This window comes from Calonectris borealis, chromosome 17 (assembly GCF_964195595.1).
Source record: "Calonectris borealis chromosome 17, bCalBor7.hap1.2, whole genome shotgun sequence".
Lineage (NCBI taxonomy): Eukaryota > Metazoa > Chordata > Aves > Procellariiformes > Procellariidae > Calonectris > Calonectris borealis.
In genome coordinates, this window is record NC_134328.1 from 8,391,160 (window position 1) to 8,419,089 (window position 27,930).

Consider the following 27,930-nt stretch of genomic DNA (forward strand, 5'->3'; position numbering starts at 1 on the left):
AAGTCTGAGGAAATTAAAAAAGTAGGTTTTTTTTTATTATTTCAAAACAATTTCTACAAACTTTATATAAACATTAGGCTATTTTCTTTAAAATTTTGTTATAAAAAAATCCTACAAGCAATCCTTATAAAAAGGTAAGAGACTGAAGGCAAGGAAAGGGTGTTGTCATAGCCAAGCAAAACTGGCTGTCCTGATTTCACGGACTAATGACCCTTGCCTGGGGCTGACAGGAAGAGACAGAAGTCTCCTGGGGAAGACATTCCCACAGGCCCTCTATGGCATTCAGGGATTTTGAGCCCCTGTGGGCCTTCTACTCCCTGATAAGGCAACATTATCTGTAGTGTAAGAGATTCATAAATAGTTCTCCACAAAAATGCTTCACATCAACAGCCTGCTGCAAGACATCTATTAGCAAGGTTTATAAAAAAAGCCACCTTCTACAGAAGCAGCCAATCTGAGCACAGCACACTGGATGCAAACACACGGTGTTTGCTTCCATACGGTCTGTTTTGTGTTTACATACCATCTATAAAACCAAGCAGAAAATTTGGCATCTTTATTCTTTTTACATTAGCTTTAGAAAAAAATACACTGAGGTTTTTTTTTCAGACTCTTTGTATTTCATTGGGCCCTTGTTAGCTGAGCAGGATGGGAAGGGTCACGTAGGAAATTTGTTTTTTTTCTCAAAGTCACTTTGGAATTCAATCCAAAAAGAGCATTTGTTCAGCACATCTCATCTGAGGGCACAGTGTTTCCATACAGTCTGTTTGTCCCTTGATGGGCACAAGGTGCTGCTGAGCTTTAAGCATAGAACTCATTTGTAGGGGCTTTCTTGTAGATCGGTTTCTTCCCAAGGTCGTAGCTGCCTTCGTCCTTTTTCTTCATGCGATAGACTAAGAGGAGGATCAGGAAGACAGCAAACAGGAGGCCCACTGCCCCTCCTGCAATGAGGGCTGGGGAGGAAAAAAGAGCACAGAGTAAGTCTAAACTCCTGGACCACTCCAAACCATCAGCTACATCTCAAAATCTGCTACAAGAGTACCAGCCCCCAGAACTGCCTCCAGAGTCAGTGCCTGTCATTTTCAGCGACAGCAAATGTTATTGGGAAAGGCCAGAAATTGCTTTCAATCCAACCATAGAATAATCACATGTTCCACATTAACCAGTTTGTGTTAATCTTCCAGTTTAGTGCAAGAAAGAAGTTTTGACAAAAAGACATCCTCCCTGCATGGAGACAAAACAAAAAACCCACCCAAAAAAGCCCCACCACAACCCACAAACAGCATCAACTCCAGGAAAATGGTATAGCTCTGATTTGAATGCTTTGTTAACTACCTGTGTGAGCACACTCTGGGGACTCTGTATTTCAATTAAACAGCAACATCCCATTACCACCACCTCCCTCCAAAAAACACCCCAACAACCAAAAACCACAAACCCACAAAAAACCACCAAGATTTTCTCTCTCCTCACACCAAGGGTGACCACAAGACTTCAGTGAAGTTCACCCTTTGCTGTGACACGTACTCATTGCATGAAATCAGCTTCTTTGTTAGGTGGCTTTGCAATCCACTCTTCCAGTCACTCCTCCAACTGGGAGGATGGCTGCAGATTGGCAAGATGTGCCAAGGTTTGTACTCGGACCATCAGGCCAAGCGCTTGATGAAGCGTGCCTTGAGACAGATCTGTCCCACGTGTTGAGGGGAAGCCAGCCGCTCGGTTTTGCTCTAGACAGAGGTACCGAGATTCGCAACAGTTGACTAGGTGTTCAAATCCCTTAGAGGGGTTGTTTGGTTCCTGGCAAGGCTCAGAAAAGGCAGGACTTGGGCAGAGGTTAGAAGGAAAACGCCTGCATTTGATATGAAAGTCTATGATGTCATTGATTTATGACTAGATACGCCTCTTGTTGAGGTAGTATGTGGGTGCAGAGCAGCTGCACGTGACTTGTGGGGCACTTAAGCCAACAGCCAGCTGGCAGGCTCAAAAACAAGCTCTTTACCCCAGCAAGACAAGCAGTAGGCTCCTCTGCTGTTTAAGGACTAGAAGGCAGAAGTGACCCTGCTACAGGTAGTCACAGAGGTCATGTATCTCACTCCCCTTGTTGGCAGGGAACTGCTCCCCAGAGAAACAGGGAACAATAGAAGCCATTCTGATTTACAGTATTAATGATTTATCAGGACAAGGTGGAGTATTACCTGTAAGGACTTCTGTTCTTTCAAAGATGCTGCTGTTGGCTGTGCTTGCCATGGAGATCTTGTTGGACAGGTTCTCTTCGACAGGTATAGCTTTGTCTGGAATTATTTCATTGTCCACCATTGTGTTTTTCTTCTCACCTTCTATCTTTCTCTCAGTGTCTCCAGGGATATAGTTGTCAGATATCTACAGAACATAGACAAACCACACCCATCAGTAAGCAGCACCCAGCCTACCTACAACTGAAAGTAGGAGGGTGTGCAGGGAAAAGAAAGTTTGCTTAGTGCATTACGAGTACCCTGTTCCTGCTCATGCAGGTAGACTCATTTGATGCCATGTCTCGCAGGGGGAAGGGTATTCAGAAAGCTTTGCAGACAGACCAGAGTAGCTACGTGTTGCTTAAAACATGCAAAGACAATACCTACCACGGGAGTATCCATGGTGGTCAGATATATGGCATCTTCAGAGTCTGAGTAGTCTGCAGAGGGGGAAAAAAAAAAAGTAAAAATATAGAAGGGGACACTAAGTTTTCCTCTCATTACATGCCATTTTTCCAGAATTCAGACACTTCCCACAATACCAGCAACTGCAGACAAACGAGGACTCTTGTTCTCTGCTGACTACAATTCCCTCTTAGCTACTAGTACTTTCGCCACTTAATGGCTATGATTGCGCAAGACCATGAGATGTAATCTTAAAACCAACAGCTCTCGCATGGGAGGGGTCTTCAGCTGGATCCATTGGCCCCTGCTCCAGATTATCAGGAGCTGCCCTGCAAAGCAGGTCTGCCATAGCTTGCTAAGCTAATGCCAGTGGAGGGCAACGCTCTCACCACCCATCCCTGAAGGATAGTTCCCCAACCCTCTAGTTACCAGATCTGCCCAAACATGTCAGGCACCGATTTCAGCATTTGTTCTTTCCCTTTTAGAGAACAAATGTTCACATAAAGGGGACACGGAGCTACAGAAACTGGTTTGGGCAGGGAGCTTTGCATGTCACAGAGAGTTCACTTGAACACCAGTTAGTCCTTTACCTTGTTTGGCCTCAGCTGAGATACTAACTTTAAGCCTTTTAACACTAACTCAACAATAGATTTTTTTTTTTAAATTATTATTTTTATTTTTTTAAGTTTCTCAGAAGTTCTTTGGAGTTCAACAGGAAAGAGATCCAGCCAGTGCAATGCCTTTTCACTTGTGGTAAGACAAGCTTGGCTGGACTCCATCTGTCCTCCCCGAGTGATTCAACATCACAGTTCAACCACTTTCACTGTTCTCATCTGTGAGTGACTACAATTCACACGGCTTTCATCTCCACCTGACAGTGTAGTTCTGGCTGTGCACTTAGCCCATCACTTATGGGCTGGTGCTGGAAGAAATTTCACAGCATCAACTGAGGGAGATCCCCTTTCCCCCTTCCCCGCTTACCTCCAGACCCAGATGCCTCATCTATATCTAACCCATCAGAAGTTAAGTGAGGCCTGAATTCGCCAATGTCTTCATCATCTGGCAAGTCTCCGGACGCAGGATAGTCAAGCCATCGGGCGTCCATGGTCTCGGTTTCTCTCACCTATAAACGGGAGTGGAGAAGTGTTAAGTATCAGGCAGCTCCTCAGAAGCACTTTGCAAAAGGTCAGGAGTTCAGAGGCTGTGCTGAGCGTATCACTTCCATCAGAAGAACATTAAATGCTGAACTTCCTCTCCATCAAAAGCATTATTTTCATCAGTCTGGAAATAGCTGAATTCCCCTAGAATTTCTCTGAACAGAAGTGACAGCCAGTCTGAGAGGGGAATTTCCTGAGGGCTACGGATTCAGGAGGTTCACTTGAACCCACAGGGTGAAAATAACACAACAGGATCTTGGTCAGGAGTTTGTAGCAGAAGCGTTTGGAAAAGCAATACCTTCAGTTTGTGATAAGGGGGGATTTGGAAGGACTTGCTATTCCCAGAGAAAAAGCCTGGCACCTCTAGGTCAGTTTTTTGCATGGCACCGAAGCCTCACGCCAAGGTAATTCGTTGCTTCTTGTATGGAGAACAAACCTATTTTATCACCCAAGGGTTAAAAACTGGTCTGTCAGTTCAGCTGAATTGCAGTGCAATATAGTGTGACGTTCAAGAGCACTTGCTATCAATAATGGCTTGCCTGAAGGAAGAGCTTCCCCTGCCTCACCTCTTAAAATGCTCGTAAACAAACAAGTCCATAAAGTGAAGTCCGCGATCCTATGGCGCGATGACTGCAGTTACAAACACGTTAGCAAAACGGCAGGAGAGCCTCCCAGAGAACCAGCTGTTTGGCCACAATGGCACTTTACACACCAGAGTTCATTTGCACTTGGACCTTCCAGGAGCCACAAGCCCAAACCTCCTGCCCTCACCAAGGTTATGCAATTTCCCCAGAACTATTTCTCCTCGCCCCACAGCCCTGGGGCCAGCTTCGGTGAGGGTACCGCAGGTATGAGCTCTCGTGTTGCTCAACACCAGCCCACAGATTCCAGCAGCTCCAGATGCTTCCACAACCATGAAGTCATCGCTGTGGCGGGGGACTTGACCCCTTCGCCTACGGCGAGAAGCACAATGCACAATGCAGATGGATGGGTCCCGTAGCTAGGGGCTAAGCTGTCAACATTTTTTCATGCTGTCCTCACAGAAAGACTGGGAACATGTTCCCTGGGTGTCTCTTAGAACTTGGGCTCAAGTCCGGAAGGTTAAACTACCCAGGAGAGCATTTTTAACGTGCTCCACAGTCCTGCACATCTGAGGGCTCTTCTTAACGTACAGGTTTACCATGAGCTACAGCCTCACAGGGGTTGAACATCAGAGACTCACAGGGACAGTCAGAGCTGGGTGGCACAACCCCAGCCCCAGCACTTGCTGCTTCATCAGGGCAGCAGCGAGACCCTGAGCAGCTGGGATCAGCCCTCCTGCTCACCCGGCCAGGTGTGGCCCGTCCTACAGCCCAGCGGTGACACCAGCTGATGAATCACATCCACTATCGATCTCACAAGCCAACCAACAACCAGCCACAAGCCATGTGTCAGCTTCCTCTGCCCACAGCCCCAGCCCTGCTTCCAGCCCAGATTTCCCTGCCCATTAGCATACTGGTTTTGCCACAAACAAGGCCTTGTGGTCAGGGCAAGATGTTTCTCATTTCGCATAAGGAGCAGTGGCTACTAGATGTGCTTTTCATTAGCATCTTGAGGCATCTTTGGTTTCCCCAGCAACTCTGCTGGAGGATAACCAAACGAACAGCCTAGAGGGCATGAAGTGCTGAGGCCAGCTCTCCTCCTAGACCCCCTGTCTCCGCTCTGCCCACGCCTGGCACTAGGTGATGGGAAGGGGGCTGGGGAAGAAGGCCAGCTGGGAAGAAATCCCCTCCCGGCCTGGAACCAGGCATTCCTAACGTTATGGATCACTCGCTCCAAGGCAAATTCATTTCAAGATATGTGAAACCCAGCCAAAGTCAGACCTGCAATGTAAACTGCTGCCAGCACGAGTGGCTGTTCCCACGAGAGCTTCCGCCCATTTCATCAAGGGGCGGGAAGAGCCCAATTCCCGTTTGCCCGAGCTAGGGCACCAGGGCTGGGGAGCACGCTTGCTGCAGATCCATATAACCCGGCTGCCGCGCCAGGGCAGATCAATGTTGGCAAGAGCGCTCCGCTGAGCCGCACCCCTGTGTCAGCTCACGCCGTACTTCATTATGAATCACAGCCGGCTAATGTCCTAACGAGGGCGGCTCAAGAAAACCGCGTTTAGGCCACTGAGGGGCTGGACAGCAGGCTGGCCTTATCAGATCAGCCCAGCCGTGAGCAAAGCGGTGGCAGCCAGCCATGGTGATTAGTACATACTGTGCAACGCACCAGGTTTGGCTATCAGAAAACCCTATTTAAATCAGGACAGACAGTGTTTACAAGCCAGAGGACATAACAAGGAAATTACTGACTCACAAGCGTAAATAAGATTATATGGGAGTGTTCCCTGAACTCACTCTTCATCACCTCTTGAGCAAGGACAGGGAAGTTCCTGGAAGCCATGAGAGCCTCTCAAACCATACAAGAAACTCTTCTTGTGGGCAGTGAGCCTCATTTTACAGATTCATCTGTCAGGGAAGTTAGAGGGCTGCTGGGCACCTCTATACTTACCTTCCAGCTTTCAAGACATGCTCTCCTAGGGAGCACGCTCCTCCTGGGAGCTGGGACATGGGCAGCCCAGGAAGAGTTAACACTGGAGTGCCGTGCTCGCAGGGCAGGTCTGGAGCAGGCACATTCCTTGCATACACACCTGCGAGAGGGCACACAGGCACTTTCACAGACTTAAAAGCAAGGGCAACGGGCTTTCCCAAATGCCACATAAAGAGCTCCCTGGAGAATTACTTAAAAAGTGCATCTCTTTCCAAAAGGATTCAGTCCTCCCTACAGCTCCGCTACCAGGTGAAGAGGCTCCACGGAAGGTGCCCGTGCTTCCTCTTGGCTGGCAGGCTGCAGCCAAGAGGAAAAAGCTAGGAGACTGCCACAGGACCATGGCCAGCCCTTGCCAAGCTGTCTCTGGCCACGTTCAGCTTAACACCTACTGCAACTGCCAGCTGGAGAAGGGCACCGGAGCTGCTCGCAGTCTGCTTTCCACCACCTGTTACCCCAGCACTGGAGCCGGGCCAGGGACTTGCTGGGAGAGTCAGACTGGACGGCTGCGCAGCCCCACCTTGCCCCAGCAGCCGAAGTCAAGCCCTACTATTAATATGCTCTTCTCTAGGAAGGAGCTGTACAAAAATCAACCTTTTCTGCAGGAGTCTAGTTCCAGGATTTCTTCCTCACGTTAAGCAGTTTTTATCCCCAGTAAGCACCAAGGGGGATTAACCAACGTACTGGGGAGCAGAAGCTTTTCCTGCCTGCCAGTGGCAAAAAAAATAAGAGTTTATTCCCTGCCAGACAACCAGCACGTCAGGCACGTGAACTATGAGCGTCATTCCTGGAAAAGCTGGGCACAGAGGTCTCATGTCTAAGCCCGAGACAGGCTGCACTACTGGATGAAGCCAGACACTGTTTGCTCAGTTCAGGCACAGGAATCACCCCCCTGGCACCCCAGGCAGGGGCTTGCAGCCCTGCTGTGCTCCATCCCTAGCCCACCCCACTCCATTTTGCGCTCCTGGGGCCTTCACTTACAGCCCCAGCATACCACTAGCCTCTTCTCAAAGCAAGAACCTCTATTTATTGAGGCAGCAAGCAAAGTTTCTGTCCAATCTGTGAATTTCCCCAGCCGCTGGCTAGTTCTGGGAAATAACAAACCCAGGCAGCAAGCCTGTCCCAGCCCACACGTCCTCACCACAGCCTTTGCAAACCCTTTCCAAAAAACCCAAATGATGTCTTGGGGCAGAGACAAAGTTTTCCAGACATAGAACTAGCTTTTATGGCTGGCCCTTGTCTCTGATCAAACACACCAGAGTTCATTAAAAGCTTCTTTGAAGGGTCACAGCCAGCAAGCTGCAAAGGGAGTCAGACCTGCAGAGACTGGGGCATCCAAAGCGCAGGGAGCCCTTTATCAAGTTTATAGCTTCGGCGTGGAGACCCAGAGCTCGCTCCTGTGTCTCCCTCCCCAGCGCTGTGTACACAAGTCTAGGAGTAAACAGGAGCAAGGTGAAAGTCAACTTTTCCCAGACAAAAGCACATGGAGCTGGGCCAGCCTGGGAGGTGGCAGAAGAGAGGGCAGAGGTGCAGACCTGTTAACTCTTTGTAGCCTGCAGGGACAGATAAATGCATGTGGCTCCTGGGGCTTTTGTCAGGGGCTCTGTACTAGGGGACAGTTGTATGCATCACCTCGCGAGCAGTATTACACAAAACATCTTTCCCAGACCTCTGCTGTCATGGGCAGACATCACCTTACATCACCACAATGCACATCTAGATCAGCTTAACAGGAAAGGGGTCCTAGATGACACAAGCAGCTGCCTGCATGGCCCAGCCTCGGAGCCTGGTTATTAAGAGATCATTCTTGCAAAGCCACCACCCTGGCCCTCATGCTTTCCTGCATCACGGACCAAAGAGCACCGAATCCAATGGGGCCTTTCCAGTGCCAAGGATGCAAAGCTCTGTAAACTACCAAGCCTGAGAGAGGGGATTTCCATACAGTTCACTTCCACCGAGCTCTTGCAGGAGCACACAAACCGGGAAGGTTTTAAAGTTCAAGCGTGCAAAGAAGCAGGGGTTAGAAGCTGAGCTCACCCCCTCAACGCGCACCAGCCCTCTGACCAGGAAAGCGGAGAAGGCACGCAGCGCTGGAAACAGGGCGGCTCAGATCGGTGCGAGTCAGCCAAATAGAGCTGACCTCCAAGGGAGGGAGGCACACAGCGAGGTAACTGGCAAAGACAGCTCTATCCTCCCATCTTAATAAGCATTAAAACTAAAGTTATTCGCTTCTAGCAGAGGCAGCTCCTGCCAGACTAGTAAGGAAAGGGTCTATACTTCCCCCCAAACCACCCTTTACTCCGTCCCCTCCCCTCCATGCTCCAGCTCTGTGTAGGGAAATAAAATTTTAGTAAGTACAAAAGTCACTTTTGTCCTGAGAGCAAAGCAAATAACAGTATTTCAATCTAGGTCGCACCTAATTCCTTCAACACATCAGCCGCAGTAAAAAAATCCACTTGTGCTAACTGCTCGTGCTCATGCTCGGCGGGTACCATTTTACCTCTCTCTCGTTCCTGGTCAGTCTGCCCCACATAATTCACAGCACACACGGCCCGCACTGGCCTCTGTGCCAAGGAACAGAAGTTAAACAGCTCCCATCCAGGCCCATGTGTGCGTTTAGTTGCATGACAGGCTCACCCCGAGGCTTCCAGACACGGTTAAATACCACTGTACCTTTGCTCAACACTTTTCAAGCAGGACCACAGGCAGAGTGGCTTTGAGCAAAGCCAGCCTTGCCCATCTCCTCTCCGACAGCCACCGTAGGATCAGGCTGGATCAATGGGCCAAGGCCAACTGTATGAGGTTCAACAAGGCCAAGTGCCGGGTCCCGCACTTCGGCCACAACAACCCCAGGCAACGCTGCAGGCTTGGGGAAGAGAGGCTGGAAAGCTGCCCGGAGGAAAAGGACCTGGGGGTGCTGGTTGACAGTGGCTGAACATGAGCCGGCAGTGTGCCCAGGTGGCCAAGGCGGCCAACGGCATCCTGGCCTGTATCAGAAATAGTGTGGCCAGCAGGAGTAGGGAGGTGATCGTGCCCCTGTACTCGGCACTGGTGAGGCCGCACCTCGAATCCTGTGTTCAGTTTTGGGCCCCTCACTACAAGAAGGACACGGAGGTGCTGGTGCGTGTCCAGAGGAGGGCAACGAAGCTGGTGAAGGGCCTGGAGCACAAGTCTGATGGGGAGCGGCTGAGGGAACTGGGGTTGTTTAGCCTGGAGAAGAGGAGGCTGAGGGGAGACCTCATCGCGCTCTACAACTACCTGAAAGGAGGTTGTAGCGAGGTGGGTGTTGGTCTCTTCTCCCAAGTAACAGCGATAGGACGAGAGGAAATGGCCTCAAGTTGCGCCAAGGGAGGTTTAAATTGGACATTAGGAGAAATTTCTTTACTGAAAGAGTGATCAGGCCTTGGAACAGGCTGCCCAGGGAAGTGGTGGAGTCACCATCCCTGGAGGTATTCAAAAGACGTGTAGATGAGGCGCTTAGGGACATGGTTTAGTGGGCATGGTGGTGTTGGGTTGATGGTTGGACTTGATGATCTTAGAGGGCTTTTCCAACCTTAATGATTCTATGATTCTATGTATAGGTGCACTCCCATCACAGTGAGCTGCAAAGATAAATCCATAACACCTCTGAGGACTAAGGGGGAAATCAGAGACAGAGGCACAGACCAGGGCTTGCAGGCAGTTCCTGGCTGGCAGCAGGGGATAGCACTGCACCTCCAGTACCCCAGGACCAGTTATTGCATGCTATCTCTTTGTGCCTCTTATCAAAGAGGGAAAAAATATATTTATTTTTTGAATTGTGCTCGGTAATCCAGGCAAGGAGCAGGGTCTTGCTTAGTAAGATAGAAGAGCAACATGCAGGCTGACGAACTGTTTGGCTGGTAAAAGCGTCACTCATTCAAGGTGACCTAAGAGAAGCATCGCCAGTCCTTGTCCAACCAGGTATCCGTCTCCCTGCAGCCACATAACCAGTCCTGTGTGCTCACCCTCGGCAGCCCACGTGCTACGTGGGGGCAGGCGCAGTAACGCACGTCCAGCACTAACACAGCCTCAGCCTGGGGCACTCCCCCAGTTGCCCCCGGCTCCCCGTGTGATTCTTTAAGCTGTGTCGCCGCAAGCAGCTCTCCTGGGGGCTCATGTGGCAGCGCAGGGATAATCCCCGTGACAATTATACCGTAATCCCAGGCTCTGGAGAGCGACCCACTGTCACGGGTGCCTCCCCTGCAGCAGAGATGAATCCTCCCAGGCTCTGCTTTCTGAAAATAGGCTTCCCTGCACTTACAAAGTTAAACCTCAGTTACCTTTTAATTCACATGCGTTTGCTTACACACAGCCTGCTCTCTTCAGATCACACTGTACATGCATGCCTTTCAGGCCATGCCACAGAAGCAAGCAGGAGTAGAAGCAAGCAGGAGGAGAACAGAGACATTACAAAGGAATGAATCCTTGTTTAACTGCTCTTGTCTGATTATCAACCAAGAGCAAAGCCATAAAGATTGAGTCCTTTGCCAGACAGGCACACGCTGGGATCTGTTTACTGGAACGGTGGCAAAACAGCTGCTCTAAATACTCAATGCCCACTTCCAGAGACTTACAGAGCCTGAGCGGGAAGGAGATGACTGCTTCCCTCCTCCAGCTAGAGGAGATAAAGCTCAGCAAGCAGTTGCAGATGGCTGTGTGTCAATCACTTGCCCTAAAGCAAATAAAGATAAGGTTCAGAGTAAAACTGCAGGAGGGGAAAGCAGGAGCTCTCATGTGACTCAGGAGGAAAACAATGGCAGCAGAGCCATTTCATGCCCCTGGAAGGTTTTCCTAGTCACGGGCAGCAATACACACCTACTTCATAAAGAGATTACATTTTTATGGTAGTTACAAACCTGATCATAGGTATTTCATACACTTCACTACCCAGAGCTCAGCTCTGAAGTTGGAGAAATCTATTTAAGGTTAAAAAAAGGATTCAGTTTTTCCGGCTCACAACTCACTCTGAGTTGCCCTACTCTATACCAGGAGGCTCCTATTGCATCCGTGTCACAGGAAAAAAAAAAAGGATATAAAGGCCCCAGCAAAGCAGCTTTTCCATAAAGGATGATTTCTCATGCTGATACTTCATGCTTGCGATATTTCACATATCATATTTCCCCCTCAACCAGGGAGAGGGCTGCCCTCGCTGCCCTTTCCTAGAATACAGCTACACCCCAGTATTTCCTTGGACACGCACACAAGCAGAATTTCCACTTGTCAAGAAATACATCACATGCATTTTGGGGATCTTTACGCTACTTCAGGCTGGAGTGTTAGCAAACTTAAGCCAGGCAGACACCCAACTTCAAAGGGTGCCTTTCCTAGCTGGCTCACCATACAGCTAATCTCAGCTTGTTTGTACAGTCAAGATTCCCAATGCTGCGCCCTACAAATGCTTCCCCTCCCACAATCCATTTTAATCTAATCAGAAGTAGTAGCCCAAAGATTTAGGCTTAGCCCAGGCGGTTGAGCTCTGCCAGCAGAGTTATGCTATTTAGAGTTTTGCTCTGTTGGCAAAGCTACCAGCAAAAACTGTAGCAGGGGAAGTTATCAGCACGAAAGCACTCAAGACGGAGTACCAGTGCTACTCCACTATCAGGCTATACCCGTGTAAGCATTTATACAAACAAACATTTCAACAGCAGGGATTTTCCTAGTTAGCTCCAGCAGCAGAGGCTAGGGTTTTGGTGTGTGTGTGTGGTTTTTTTGTTTTGTTTTTTAATAAAGACATTCCCAACTTGTGCAGAGGTTGCCTTGGCTTGGGCCCAGAAAGCAGCCAACACAGTGTGTGCTATTGGGGTAACACAGCTGTACTTTGGGAAACGTGTCACTACCGGAGCATTTTCCTCTCTTGGAGAGCTCTGGACTCCTGGCCAGGCTTCTTCCCCCTCTCCGAGCAGGGGGTGAGCAGCTGGCAGCAGTTTTCCAGCACTCCCTGACCACGGTCTCTGCACCCGCACTGTCACAGCCAGGAGCACAGGGACCCAGCTATTGTTTTGGTCACTCCTTCCCTGGCTCTGCAAAGCCTGCGCTCGGCTGAACTAGCAAGTCATTTAGTAACCAATGCGCAGGATCAGCTCCTCATACTCAGCCTCGGGAAATTTAGAATTAGCGCCAAGAACAGCCCGCACATAAACAGTCTGCTGCAAGATCCTGGCTCCAGAGTCTGCTCCACTGCACACTGTGGATTTGCAATAAATATTTATCTTGCTGGGGAACAGAGTCTTCTAAGCAAAAGCTCCTGACATCAGTAAGGGCTATATTTCCATCTGGGGAAGAGTAGAAGTTTCTCTGTTTTTAAAGGGTGGCACTAGCCCACAAAAGAAGCTTCTGCCACCCTCCTAACACCACGCTGGCCAGGATCTGTCCCTCCACCTATGAGTCCCCCTCCTCTCCAGGCCAGTGCAGCAGCACCCCATCACACCAGGCACCCTGCTTCCAGCCACCTCGCCTTGTGCACCGAGATTTCTGGCTACCGTGCCATGCAGGCCATTTCGGTGCAAGTCCAAAGCAGGCACTTTCACAGTCATTAATGCATGTTAACATTTATTTTTAATGCTATAGTTTGACTGTAGTGGTAGCTAAAGGGCAGGAGGCAGGGTTAGCCTCACAGCAAGGTAAACGGGTACACATCGCTTTGTATTCAAGTTTTACAGCAGACAGCAGCACAGTTTTAGTTGAACTGTGGTGGAAACACCTTTTCCCCTTCAGCAGCTAAGGCAGAGCAACATCAGAAGAGAGAAATCCTTCCCATGGCAGGCTTTGCTTTCCCTAACAGAAGGCAATTTGTTTAAGCAAGAAGAAACCTTGTTTTTGCTTGACACGACACTAGCTGCTTGGGTAACAGTGCTACGGGTCTCCCAGTCTCCTTCCCGCCCCAAGGAGTGTCTCCAAGATTTTAATTAACTGCTTTGATTTTTAAGTTATTCCAATAATTTGTCTAACAACAGCCTCTTGGCATTTTATGAGCAGAGTCTCAGCCTCAAAGGATTTAAGGATAAAACTGACAAGAGTGCATATTTCCAGCAAAAATAAGACTCTTACAAGAAGTGTATTTTTGAAGTCAGCCAGCCTTCAGAAATTGAGAGGGACGCAGCTAACATCTTGCGTGTTTTCCCCTCCTACGCTGACATTTTCTCCAGATTCAGGATTAAGTATTTAACCCCCTCTTTTGAGACTTTCTGCTCCTTTAGCTTCCTTTGAGCGCTTTCCGTCGATTCAGATAATACTGCTGCTTTCTTCTCTCCCCCATGCAACTCTCGTTTCTAATTGTATCTGTCCGAAAACACAGCAACCACAGAGCTGCCAGAGCAAGTTAGCGGCTGCTCAAGACAAGGCCATTTTCTGATCTGCCTTTGCCAACACCAACTCAGCTACTGGCAGCAGTCATATGTCAGAGCCCGATAGCTTTTTGCCCACCATAGCCACAATCCAAGGCAGATGAGACAAGAGGCAGCAGGGAAGGCACTCGGTGCCGAGGGCAGCACAGACTGTCTGCCAAGCAGTACCAGTTTTGCTTGTCACCCCTTTTCTTCCCCCGTAAGGAGAGATCCACCTCTGCGCTGCAGCGCCTCGGAAGTCTGAGTCATTGCTTTGGGTAAGGGACCAGGGCCGTTACTCAGAGGGTGACAGCAGAGTCTCCGGGAGCTGCGAGGCCAGGCAAGTGCCAGAAACCCTGACTCAGAGCATGACTGAGAGTCAGGGCTGACGGCGACGCACAGCAGAGCTGGTCAGAGGCAGCAGCATTTACTGGACAACCATTCAGGCACACGCTTAAAGACAACAACAACAACAAAAAAAGAAGTTTGAACTAATTTAGAAGTGCAGCCCTAACAGCTCATTAACATAGGATCTTTTATAGCCCCTCGGAGCAGTAACTTATTACAAGTTAAACTCTTTGACTAGGCTGCCCTGTCTATTCAGAGCCACCAAGCCCAGTCTCATCACAAGAGTCTCATTCTAGTGCAAATCATTTGAATCCTTAATCTAAAGCATTTGCATTCCACGGAGTCTCAGCCAAACAAACAGCCACACATGCTCCACAACAGCAGCCCGGAGGTCAGGCGTGCGCAGGGTTTGTCCCCACCGGTTTTGTAGTGCTTCAACTACATGAGCTTCTAGTTTGAGGCTGCAAAAGCAGCACAACCCTGCTGTTGTTACAGGGCATAAAGGAACAAGCTGTACTGAGTGAAGGGGGGAGAATGCAGCTGCAAGGATCTAAGGGCAGGCTGAAGAGGATAAATGTTAACTCAAGAGCAAGGAAGTGTTTTGAAAGATGGACACTCCGTTTTGTCTAGCTGAAGTGATAGCTGGGGAGTTCTGCGGGATCAGCGAGCCACAGTAACTTAATCAAGTAATCTTACGAGTCAACTCAAGTCATTTACATTGCAGACTGTAGAACCACAGTTATCATGCTTCCCTGTTGGTACAGTCACTACCACCGAATTTAAAAAAAAAAGTTGGTTTTAAAGACAAAGCCCATCAATCCATCCATTTGAGGGAGAATAACTTAACACACACAAAATGCAACACAACCTGGTGTTAATTTACAGTCAGCCAAGTGGATTCAGGCAGCCAGCACATTTTCAACAGAGCATTTACCAGCACCAGGAGTTGGAGGGAAGGGAAAAGTAGCTGCAGGAGTTGTGCTGAAGTCTGCATGCCAAGCAGCCAGCCGGGTTCTCTCCTCTCTACAGTCGCTCTGAAAGTCAAGTTAGCAGCTTCCAGCTTCATGGTGGAAGTGGGACTCAAGTGTATGAAGAAAGCAGTAAGCCACCACAGGAAAACCATGGCAAGGTCACATTAGGCTCTACTTCAGGCATTTTGAGAAGAGCAGCAAATGGCCTCCTCACCCCAACCACTTAGACAGCTCAAGGCCTTAGTAAAGCCGTTAACAGAGGCTTGGATGGGAGGAGAGAGGGGAAGACACACAGGAAAAAACATTTTCACGGTTGTTGGACTGGATATAGACCTTTGCAGGACCTCGAAGTGCCAAGGCCTTGGGAGACAACAGCAGGAGGGCCAGGAAAGACAGCAATCACGTTGCCTCAACTTCCTAGAGTGAATGAGTCTCTCGTATCCTGAGTTTAAAAAGTACCAAGTTTAGCCTTGATTTGCCTCTTGCGTAAGCTGTTCGGAAAACTCTGAACCACAAGAAAGTGCCTGCCAGTTCCCGTGCTGGAGAGCACTTAGGACAGATGAGAACTGGGCAGCAGCGCTGTTTCCCTGACTGCCCCAAGCACTGTGGGGGTGACGGCTCCCACCCGCGTGGGTACCTCCACATCTAGTATGGACAAGGTGCTGGGCTGCAGAGGGACCGTGCACCCCTGAACTCCCACCCCATGCAGTTTGACAAGGTACGAGGTGCTATAGAGGCTATTTCTTTCTACACGTTACAGATCCTGACAGCCAGCTCTAGGTTTGGCTACCAGAAGTCATGGGCTTCTTCCCTTCAGGACTAAGGGACATCACCTTAGACACTGTAATTTTGCTGCTCTGTGTTTTAGGGAGGCTGAAGCAAAGCAAAGATTTGCTCTACATGTTCAGCTGCTCTGTAAGTTTGCCAAATCAGAAGGTAAAATAAAGTAAAATGTGCAGATAGCAATGTCTTGATTTGATTGGGAGGGACAGATGAGAAACTGGGCAAAGAGCAGAAAGAACAGGCCTCGGGGATCAATGGCAGCAGGACAAGCCAAACCGGTTTTAACATTAATAATGCTGCACTACTTTCCAAACACAGCTATCATCAACAAGACACCAGCTTTGCCAATCAGGAGGCCTCCAAGCATGATTGCTTTAAACCAGCAAACAGAGCTCACAAACAGCACGGAAGCCTCCCCCCTCTCCCTGAGCAATTCTCTGCCAGCAGCTTCTGGGTTGGATTTCTGCTTGTCTACGCTGCTGAGGACACACAAACACGATGTGGTGCTGTATGGAGGCTTTTTCTGCTTACTTCAAGGCAGAAAAGTAGGACTGCGGCAACAAGCTTGCAGCCCGCTAGCACTGCTATGGCCCTGCTGTGCTCAGGGCACTCGGAGCCCTCTTGCAGCTCAAACATCGGAGCAGGCCAAGCCTGCAGCAGGCAGACACTCTGCTGCAGGGGAATACCCCTTGCTTCCCTCCTGTGCTGCCGGGGGCACTTTTAGATGCTAAAAGCACAGGGAGAGCTCAAGGATGCCACTCTGCTCAAGCAAGACAGACCGCGAGTCCTTCGTCAACTCCACTGATCCCATGTCTTGGCTGCACTGGTGGCTTTCTGCCCATCCCCAGCTGCAGGCCCCTAAAGCATCTTCTGCAGGAATGCCATCCTCGCACAGCACAAGCAGAGGGGAGCACCCTGCCCGCTCAGCCTTTGCCTTCTGAAGCACTCGACCAGAGAGGGCTGGGGACCACTGGGAGACGTCAGGCTTCAGCTCCAGCCTCCCCCCACCCCACAGGAACAAGACGATGTTCTCACACAAAGCTGCTGGGCTGTTGTAACACAACCCACCCACAGCCTAAGCACCAACGTCACACTTCGGCACTTCAGTAATATTCCCCACCCTCTTACACATCCAACATTGCTTCACGCGGAGAAATCCATGTACACCAGAAAGACACGCAAGGGGAAAGGCGCCAAGGCATTTTTGTTTGTACAGGCTTGGGGAAATATTCAAGCACCGAATCACTCTCAAAAACTGTGCTCTTACATAAGCACAAGAAATACAATCCCTGTCTTGTTAAGAAACAGCTACCTGTCTTCACCCTGCCCGCACAGAAAAACTAAGAGCCACATGCTGTGCAGCCCTGCACGTTTTGGCAGTGCTACTAAAAAAAAAAATAATAATATGGGAGGAGCGCCAGCAGAACTCTCCCAAACAGTGTGTCATCCTCGTCTTCTCCCCAGCAGCCTGTAACCCAAACAATTTGTTTGGATAAGGCTTTATAGTAGGCCAGTGTTACTTCTCAAGCATACACTCAATCTTAGGTAGCTTAAAAGATACAGACAAATACTCCGTACAAGTTCTATATAAGGATTTACATCTGTGCAAAATTTGTTGTCTTTGCAGAAATCCAATGCTTGCAGACCACTCAATCCCCCAGGGACACCAAGCTGCATTTCATACCAAACATGGTCAATGCAACTTCCAGATGCTGTCTGCCCCAAAGGTTTGCCCTACTGGTTTGGGCCAGTTCTCAAACGAGCAATTCACGTGCTTAATAGCAGGGATAAAGACACCAGATTAGAGTGGATTTGGGCTGGTTGGTCTTAGCAGAGAGTAGCTGACAACTACTACAGATGCTTTCTGTGGGAGTTTCCTACTCTACAACCAGCAACCCCCCAACCCCCTGTCCCTATTAGAGAGCAACCAAGCAGCAGAGCCTTATCAGTTCTGATCTGCCCACGCAGCCTTCAGTCCAGAAGGAAGCAATGTGGATGATTAAACCTAGTTTTGAGAACCCCTGATCTCCTGCAGTTAATCTCAGCAGCAATTTCAGACTAGCAGAGGAATCTGCATGGACTGCACTATCAACAAGATGGACACACACAAACCACAAACAAACAGCAGGGAAGGCAGAATCCCAAGATCTCTGCTTCACCACGAAGATCCCATGTGTGCCCAGCTTGAAGCGTTTGAACTGTTTCACCTCATTATGTATTTAAGAGACTCTTAAACCCTCCATGGTAATGCATCGTTTTTCACTCCCATGTGGAAGTGAGGAAGGTTTGATACACACAGAAAGACACCAGGTACTGGCACAACCAAACTCAGGTAAGACTGGAAAGCCTACCCAGGAGCTGTAACGCATTGCATGTATCTAACCCATCACACATTCACAATAAAAGAGGGATTAAAGGACTTAAATCCATGACCAGCAGTTGGAGATCAGAGCTGTAATGGAGAGCAGTAGTTCATTTCTATCACGTACCCTTGGACCCTGTACTGCTCTAATTCCACCCGGCCTGATTACAGAAGAGCAAGATGAGGCTCACCAGTGCATAGCGGGGAGAAAGGGATACGTGAGGAGCGGCACAACCGCCGGGGCAGCTAGTGACGGGGCAAGAGGTCTACACAGGGCACGACTGGGCCAGGACGACGCTGCTTTGGCATCAAACAGAGGAGGAAGCACGCAAGCCAGGAAGGAGGCAGGGGAACGGGAGGAAGGCACGGGAATTGCCCTATTGCCATTAACCTACTTTGTGGCCCCTTCCCCGGAGAAGGACAAACGGCTGGGGGCAGACCCCCGGGCGGGCAGCGGTGGCATTAGCTCTCGGGCTACTGGTGAGCGGGACCCGCCGCAGGCGCACCCCCGGCCGAGAGCCATGGCCCGGCGCGGCGAGGAGCAGCCGGGTCGCCCCCCCGCCCCCCAGCACCGGCAGCACCCTTCCCTACCCGGGGCGCACAGGCGGGGGGAGACCCTCTCCTCTCCCTCGGCCCGGCGGGACTCACCGACTCGGCGGTGGCGGCTTGCAGGAGGAGGCCGAGCAGCAGGGCGGCGCGGAGCACCGGCGGGACGCGGGGCAGCGGCATGGCCGGGCTGTGCTGGGCGAGGCGGGGCTGAACGGTCCGACGCAGCGGGTGGCGGAGCGGGCTCTGGCCGGGCCCCGCCGCCGCGTTTATAGGGACGGCACAGCCCCCGCGGGGGCGGAGCGCCGCTGCCGCCCGCCCCGCCCCGCCGGGAATGCCCGCATCCCCGGCGCCCCGCATCCCCGGCGCCGCGGCAGGATGCCGAGGGGGCTGCCAGCTGCCCCGCACCGGCACGGGCATCCCCGGCCGGGCGGCGCCGGTCCCGCCGCGGGAGCCTGAGCAGCGGGCGGCTCGGCTGGCGGAGGGGGAGGAGGGCGGGGGGCACAGGGACCTGGGGACACTGCCGGGGGGTTTTCCGAAGCACTTCGGCCCTGCTGCGGAACCCGGGAGGGCCCGGGTCCGGCTCTGACTGCGCTGTGCCCCCCGTACAGCCGGCGTGGCGATCGTCACTACCTTGGGGAGAAGGGGGGCAAGGGGAAGGAAAAGAGGGGGAAATGGGGGGGAATGGGAAACGGGGGGGGGGAATAGAAAGGGGGGGAAACGGAAAGGGGAGGGAAATGGAAAGGGGGGGGGAGCAGGCACGCAGTATTCGCTTTCGCAGCATTCCACAAGTGACAGTCTTACATTTACAGAAAACCGAGAACGACTTTCTGCGACTCGCAGCGTGACATCGCTGCGGTTATCAGGGGTGTTACATCACAGGGTTCTTGTCGGAGACGGAAAATGAAACCGCTCCGTCTGTTTTCTCTGTAAATGGCAAGTGCAAAAAATCCACACAGATAAAGAAGGGAAAAAACCCAACAGCACAGTTTAACTACTTCAGTTTTTCTTCTCTCATTAACAACTTTGCCAGATCATGAAAAATTGCTTGAAAGCATCCATTTCAGCCCCTTAACAACTCGAGGTGCACCTGAACTACCATACCAGTATGCCCTCTGCATCAGTCCCTTGTTTATACTGCAGTCACGTCGAGCCTGTTTGCACTCGGGCTCTAATTTGTAGAGAGTAAAATCTTTTCTTAACAGGGCAGCAATGCACAGGCTACAAAGCATGTGTGCCATGATCCCATCTGCCAGGTATGGATGCAAACTCTGCTAGATCTGGTTCTCAGCCCGTTCCAGCACTACAAAGCTATCCCCAGAGACCTTGTAGCCTTCCCCCTGTCCCACTTTAACATGCTAACCCTGAAACCAAAAAGATGCCTACGGCGAAGCAGCCTTCCCAACTGCCTGTTCCTTTGGGAATAAATAGGTATGGGGGTGCGAGCTGCAGTCAAAAGGTCTCCTCGATGTTTGTTAGGACCGTGTCTCCACACATGACCGCAGGCAGGAGAATCTCCTGGCAACACTGTGCTGAACTGGCTGTGGAGCTGGTTGGCTTCATATGAAGTGACAAGGAGCGCTACTCAGAGTTTAAAGGAATAAAATAAGATCTGAAGACAGCATACATCCAGATAAGGGTAGGAACCAGCCTAGAGGAGGCTGTGGTGGAGTTTCCTGTAGCACATGACCCTCTGTGCTTAGGACAGCGATGTACTGCTCACCCCCTAGTTCACTTCAGCATCCAAGGCCACCAAGGACGCGAGGGAGGGATCTGCACTATGGGCTGGGTTACTACCCTTCCTTATTACCCCCAGTTTATCACACAGAGGAGCCGATGAAAGTAACTCCTGCTGCGGCTGGGGAGCCCAGCTCCAGTGAGTCTCCAGCTCTGGACACCCAGCAGAGGTGGGCAGCAGAAGATGGAGAGGAACAAGAGCACATGGGCTGGATCGAATGTGCAAAGACTGGTCCATGACAACATCTGCCAGCCAGGAGACAGCCTCAGCAGCACAAGGTGGCCAGAAGCACTCCACTCCCCCCTAACCCTCTGAATGGCACCTGTATTTGTGTGCGTGCGGCCATGACCCCCCTACACCTCTTTCCACGTAAAGCAGCTACCCACAGACGCTTTCAAAACCAGCTCTCTGTATTGTGGCTACAAACACTGCTAACTTGCCTGCTAACTTCCTCTTCAAACAAGAACAATACACCATACTCCTCCTGGTTGTTATACCCCTCAACACACACCCCCTTCACCAAGAAGTCCCCCTGCATGGAAGGGGACAACATTTTCCCTCCAAGGGAAGTTCTGCTTTGACAGAATGGAGAGGAGCCAGTCTGCCTACCTGGCCCAGGGACCACGCACATTGTCCATCAAAGTCACACTTGCACGCACAATCTCTCAAGCAAACTGATAGAAATCTTGGGCTTCTGGAAACAGAAGAGAAAATTAAACTCAACCCTATATATATAACCTAATATATTTTCCAACCTTGAGAACAAATTTACATAACTTTACCGATGACATTTTCAAAGTGCATTGTGTAGATCCACCTCCCTGACACACGCACACACAAACTTGCTGTGACTCTATCTCAAGAGAACTCATATGAGAGGAAATGCAGCCACAAAAATCATAATATGGTTCTGTAAACCCATGACATAAAACAGCCTGCTTCATTTTGCCCTTCAAATGTCCCCTCTCAAAATGCTGACATTCTCCTCTCTCTGGAATAATGCAGAAAAATCGTGGGTATATGACACGCAAGTGACAGGACAAATGGGCCGAGAGAGAAAAAACGCACAACTAAAATATACTTTCCTGAAGCCTCACTACAAGTGAGAGAAGCAGAAGAAAAATAAAACACATGTTGAGCCACCCATTTGTTCTGGGCCATGAATTCTCACATTCAAGGTGTGTCAATTCCCTTCTCCATTTAAAAGTTAGAGCTGGCAGAGAAATAACATACGCTGGCCACCATTGTTCCTAACCCAGTGTTCAACAGTGAACAGTTACCTAACTCTTGCATTGAAAATAAAAATAAATACCTGCCAGTTCCCAATACACAACACAAACACTCTGGAAGTGGAATGGAGCATCCAAATACAATGCATTTGGAGGGTGAGGGGAATCACATTTTTACATGATACATCAGGAAATGTCTAGATAACCTTGAGAAGGCCACACGCCGAGCCCTTTAGATAACTCTAGATCATAAATGCTACCGCACTGGCCAGGAAAAGAGATTCTTCAGCCAAGCTCAGCACAGTTCCTACAGGCAGATTTTAAAATGAGCTTAGAGTAGGATTCTCAAGCACAAAGAAACCTTAAGTAGAGTTTTAAAAAATCTCAACTCCCAAAGCCTGTTCAGTATGCTGAGCTCTTTGGAAAAACACACCTGCACACTGCGTGGGTAGAGGAAGAGGAGTGACTGAAAACTCTCATCCCACATTTTGAGCTACTTAATGCTGAGTTATTCTGGAAATGTATAATCTTAGCCTTCCTGTCCTTTTAGCAAAGGTCACCTTAGCACAAATTCTACCTGCCTGGCAAGAGGGAAATGAACCCCAGCAAAGGTCAGTTCAGACAGCACTGCCCTTTGTACAACAGCTGGTAACATACGGATCACCTAAATAAACAGCTTCCTGTTTCAGTCAATGATTCCTGAGAAGGAAAAACAATACCATCCTATACAGCTATTTCTTATGGAAAGAATCCCTGACTAAATAGGGCGTTCTTATTCCACACTCCTGATAAAGAAGTGACCACGATAGTTGCATGTGATCTGGGTACATTCTCAGGGCATCTGCTATGTCCTGGGCATATTGCCACTTCTTCTTCCACCTGCTGCTCTTCATGACATGCAGGTGTCACACACAAAACTGTCAGCTGGTTAAAAAAGGACATTCTAACCAGAAGCCAGGCGAGCAGTACTTACTATGGCACCCTAGAAAGCATAATCTCTGTGTTTCAACATCCTTTTCCCCTTTACGCATCTTTCCTCCACAGCCATCTCCAACTTTCTTTTGAACTAAAGAGGAAGAAAAGCAAGATTGAAAATGCCACTTATTTTCTCAAAAATGTCTGCTCCCCAGGTCCACTTTAAACCCTTCTGACAGAGCAGGGGTGTGAGGTGAGGCTCCCCATGGGGAGAACACCCTCTCTTCTAGGAGAAGGACACAGTCTCCTTAGCTGGAGCAGCCTGGAGAGGAGAGAGAGCCGAATTCAGGAGAACAGACGTGACCATGCAACATGCCATCGCAAAGTCAGCCACGAAATGAATTCACAAACCGGGCTGCAGCTGACTTGGAGCACAAATGTCTTTGTGCCACAGCGCTTCACTGCGTCCGTACTGGTGCACTGCCCACACAAGGCAGGAGGGAGCCTCCACTCACACCTCTGACGTGACTGCTGCCGTGCCGATGCCTTCAATTACGGGGCAGCAACCAAGCAGGGAGGAGTCTTGAATTTGGAAGGAATTTGAGTCGGCATCTCCCAAAACACCAGCTCGTATCTTGTGATCCCAGGGACTATTGGATAAATCAGAAATATTGTTGCTGATGACTTTGGCTGTGGAAAGACACCCAGCCATTATACCAACAGTCCTACCGGGGCTTCTGTTACACTAACTTGGAGTTTTAGTCAGCTATGACTAAACAACCACAATTTTTGCTGGCAAGGGATAAAGTCAGTCCTATGAAGCTTGAAAAGGAAAGAGGGAAGTGAAAATTAATATCTAAGCAGTGGCTTGCGCATCTCAGAGAGCCAAGCACAGCAGATTTCAGGAAAAGAAACCAATTTCTACCAAGAGTTAACAGAGGAAGTGTTGAGTCTCACAATTTGTGCTCAGCAATGTGCTGGCAGCTGACAGCCCTGACAGGGCTGGGATTTTCCCATGTTCATTTTGGCACTGGCTAAGGCTGGTAAGCTTCTGCAGAGATAAATTCTCTGAAGGCCCAAGTCAGAACTCAGCAGCGGTGGCCCACGTCCGCCACGCGCTGCCTCTGCCTTGCACAATCTTTTCTAGGAGCAGCAGGTCCAGGAACAGGGAGGAAAATGTGTCAAATCTGCCTCAGCACAGTGACATCCACAGAACAAGGAAGGGAAAACACGCAGCAAAGCTGCATAGGGAACTTCCCATACAGGGACATGGAAAAAACGTCACGAGAGAATGTCAGAGATCATAATCTGAGTTCCCATAGCCAGAAATATTCCACACCCACGACGGATATGAGTCTACTACCTCCTATAAAAGCTCCCTTTTGTTCTCCTCCTCTCTTTTCCAGGTGACAAGAGCTCTGCAGCAACTCCCCCGTCCACTGGAGCAGCCTGAGGGTGCCTCCTGTCCTTTTTCCAGCAAAGACCTTAGTTCCAAAATGCTGCGTCGTCCACGCAGCCTTGGGGATTTTAGAATTCAGTTAGTAACAGTTCTCACATGTGAAGCTCAGCAAGCAGGACAGCTTACTGAGGCCACTAAATGAGCTCCAGCAGCCAAGAGCAGATGAAAGAGGGGGCACGGCTGAGCGTGAAGGACTCTGCCACCTGGCCATTTCATGAGGCATGAAAAGAAGAAACCACCACATACCAGAAGAATCCTCCCAAAAGAAGCCAAGCCCTACACACGACCAGCCCTGTAACGGAAAGGTGCTGCCAGGGCATACCAGGGCTCATAACAACATCTTGGTGCCCTATGGCCTAAAGCTAAAATAAGTACAGCTGGGCAGCAGCTACCGACAGTCTTGGCGCCTGCGGGAGTTGGCCTAGAGATGAAAAGAAATATCCCAGGACAATAATTTCTTCTGTGTTCGGTATCTTTTTAGCAAGGGCTGCTCAGCCAAATCATTGAATCCGAAACAAACCCGGACCAGCACCGTGCTGCAGGAGGTGGGGAAAGCCCAAAGCATGCAGCATGACAAAGAGCCGGGTGCTGATCGCCGGGCAGACAGCGCCCAGCCGAAACCCACCGCCGACAAACTTCTCCCGTATAATAAGTCAAATACGTGCTGCGGCCTCCCGGGGAGACCGCTTCCCCGCCGCAGGCCGCCCGGTCTGCAGGCCAGGCGCTCCAGCGCGATGCCTCGGCCCTTGCCGAAGGCCCAAGTGCTCACGGCAAGGCCTGCCAAGTGCCACCGCCGGCCCTGCACGGAGCCGGGCGCTTACCTGCCTCGCAGCGGGGACGGAAGGCAGCGGCACCCCCGCCCCGGTGACCCCCGCCCGCGGGGCCGGTGCCGCCGCCCGCCATGTCGCGGCGGTCAGAGGGCGGGGGTCGGGGTCAGGGGTCAGCCCCGCGATCACGGGAGGCAGCGCCGCGCCCTCCGCCGCGCCAGGGGGCGCTGCCGCGCGGCGGTGGACGCCACTTCCGGCGCGCTGTGGCGGGCGGGCGATGGCGGCGCAGTTCCGCAGCTACGTGTGGGACCCGGCGCTGATCGTGGCGCAGATGGTGCTGCTGCAGGCGGGCTACTACAGCTCGCTCGGGCTCTGGCTCGCCCTCCTCGGCACCCTGGGCAGGACCGGGCCCTCCCTCCACCAGGTCTTCAGCGACGAGGTGAGGGCGCGGGCCCGCCCGGGCCCCCGGGGAGCCGCCGTGGGCGCAGGCCCCTGGGGCGGGGGGGCCTTGCTCGGGGGGCTCCCCTGCGGGGAGGCAGACCCCGCTCCCCGGTAGACATTCCCCGTGTAGGTATTAGAGACAGCCCCCCGCCATAGGCAGCACCCCGGTATAGAGACAGACCTCCCCAACATATGTGGCTGCCCCCCAATATAAAGACAGACCTGCTGTCTGTGTAGGTGCCCCCAGTATGGAGGCAGACCCCTCCCTTTGAATAGGTGGTACCTCCGGTATAGAGACAGCACCTCGCTGTATAGGTGCCACCCCCCAGTATAGAGACAGACGCCCTGTATATGTACCCCCAGTATAAAGACAACTGCCCTCCCCTGTAGGTAACCCCTGTATGGAGACACAGACACTCCACACCCTGTTTAGGTGGTACCCCTCAGTATAGAAACAGACTTGTCTGTTTTCTATAGGTACCCCCAGGCAGAGAGACAGACCTCTTAGAAGGACTGCCATAACTGCTCAGGCTCCTCTTATGGATCATAATCAACGCAGGGCAGTGCCGATGTGGCTGGGCCACGGGATGAGATTACGTGCTGTGGGCTGTGATTTGTGCCGTGGTTTCCTACTAATAGTCCCGTGTAGATTTTAGGCTTTTCAACCCCGCCGGGGAGGCTCTCCATGATGGCTTTCATCCTCAATGCACTCACCTGGTAAGTCGGCAACTAGCTGGAGCACCTCTTGTTCTTTCTTAACATGAAACTTTAAGAGAATTCTGCATGACTTACTGCCTCTCTCAAAACGTCTCCCAAAAGCCCTGTGCCTGGTTGAGCGCGTCGGCTGAGGGCAGCTGGGAACTGCTGACCTCTGGCTTTCTAGATCCTGGATAAGTCATTTCACTTTGCTGCCTCAGTTTCCCAGCTGGGAATGAGATTTGCTTCTGTGAGAGATTTTACTGAAAGTTAGAATTAATGGATCTCAGCAAACACTGGTCTATAAACAAGAATGTATTTTGCCCCTGCTGCTGGGCAAAGTTTACTGGGGGAGATAGTTTAAAAATTCCTGCCTGGCTCTCTACGCTAAAAGCTCATTTCCCTGCCATCATATAATTAAGCATGTAAGTCTTGCTGCAGTGGCTGGGAGAGAGGTCAGAAACAACCTATCCTTAAAACATTTAAGAAGTTTTAAAACAGCTAAATAATCAGCACTGACAACTGCTGATAGCTCTTGCTATATTTCCTTTTCCATAGGCACGGAGCAGTTTGTTATTAATCTCTGTCTTTATTTTGCAGTGCTCTGGGCTTGCTGTACTTCATCCGCCGAGGAAAGCAGTGCCTGGATTTCACAGTCACAGTTCACTTCTTCCACCTTCTGGGCTGCTGGATTTATAACTCGCACTTTCCCTCGACCCTGACGTGGTGGCTGGTGCACATCGTGTGCACCGCACTGATGGCTGCCATCGGGGAGTACCTCTGCATGAGGATAGAACTCAGAGAAATCCCCCTTAATTCTGCCCCCAAATCCAACGTATAGACTCGCTCTGGCAACAACATGCTGCATTATGTCATTGTTTCCAGCACAAGTGCATCTAATGCCTGAGAATCATCACTGAAGAAGCACAGCAGGTCTGTTTAGACTTTTCTTTTTTTTTTTTGGACCTTGGTGACTGCATGAGTGTGAGCATCAGCCAACAACAGGGGAGGAGCAGATGTTTATTTTATTAACACAAAGCATTTAATATGACTGTATGGCTAGCATGCTCTTAAACTTTTCACTCATGAGACTGTTAGAAGCCAGGTAGCAAAACTTGATGCATGAGGAGCATCTGGAAATTACCAAACACGGGAGTGCTCTGTATGAGTAATGCAATGGTCAGCTCTTCTTGCAGGACCTGGTGCAGTAAGCAGTGGGGCTGGGAGCTGCTGCTTCCGATCTGTAACTTGTTTGGGCTTTGGTTGGGAAAAAAGTCAAGGAAGCGAATGGATGGGGAGAAAGAAAATAATTGTACTTAACCTGAATCACCAGCTGAGACCCTAAATAACCTATAACGTTAGATGGGTTGGTTTGCCGTTTCCATGTTTAATACATAGAGATGTCAGACAGCAGTTTGCTGAAGAAATCTTTTGTAATAATAAAAGTATTATGTTGCTGTGAGCGTGTTACAGTTGTCCTGGGAAACTGAGCACTTCAAGAAATACCATGAGTGTCTGTATCATGGCAACAGAAGGATACAGCCAGAGAATACATGGCTGTAAGATGCCCACTGTCTAGGGCACATAAAATTTCCTACAATAAATATTTCATACTTCTGCTCTGAAATGAAGGCATCAGCAAGTGCTGTCTTGGGAAGTCAGCCAGCACAATCGTCGCTTCAGGAGGAGTGTCAGCAATCCAGGCTCCCTACATCCTATCTCCATTATGCCCAGAAACATTCAAGGTGAGGTTGGACAGGGCTCTGAGCAACCTGATCTAGTTGAAGATGTCCCTGCTCGCTGCAGGGGGTTGGACTAGATGACCTTTGAAGGTCCCTTCCAACCCAAACCATTCTATGTCCAGCCCAAGGCTGGAGCTGTCATGAGGAAGCCTGCAAAGGTGTCCTGGAGCCACACTGCTGTTCCCACTTGTTTGCTAGGCTTCAGAAGTCTGGGAACAGATCGGGT

General features: G+C 50.4%; 2 protein-coding genes across 2 annotated transcripts; one reads left to right on the top strand and one right to left on the bottom strand.

The window, feature by feature from the left end:
* Window positions 1-570: 570 nt before the first annotated feature.
* On the bottom strand, window positions 571-18,956 carry SDC4 (syndecan 4). Its single transcript, XM_075166460.1, has 5 exons — window positions 18,820-18,956; window positions 3,618-3,759; window positions 2,619-2,671; window positions 2,196-2,379; window positions 571-953 (listed from the first exon to the last, which is right to left on the bottom strand). The coding sequence occupies exons 1-5, from the start codon at window positions 18,898-18,900 to the stop codon at window positions 802-804; spliced, it is 612 nt and encodes a 203-aa protein (XP_075022561.1). The 5' UTR covers window positions 18,901-18,956; the 3' UTR covers window positions 571-801.
* Window positions 18,957-25,068: 6,112 nt separating this feature from the next.
* Window positions 25,069-27,424, top strand: SYS1 (SYS1 golgi trafficking protein). The gene is made up of 3 exons (XM_075166459.1): window positions 25,069-25,264; window positions 25,916-25,983; window positions 26,563-27,424. Exons 1-3 carry the CDS (start codon window positions 25,103-25,105, stop codon window positions 26,801-26,803), a joined length of 471 nt encoding a protein of 156 aa, XP_075022560.1. The 5' UTR covers window positions 25,069-25,102; the 3' UTR covers window positions 26,804-27,424.
* The last annotated feature ends 506 nt before the right edge of the window (window positions 27,425-27,930 follow it).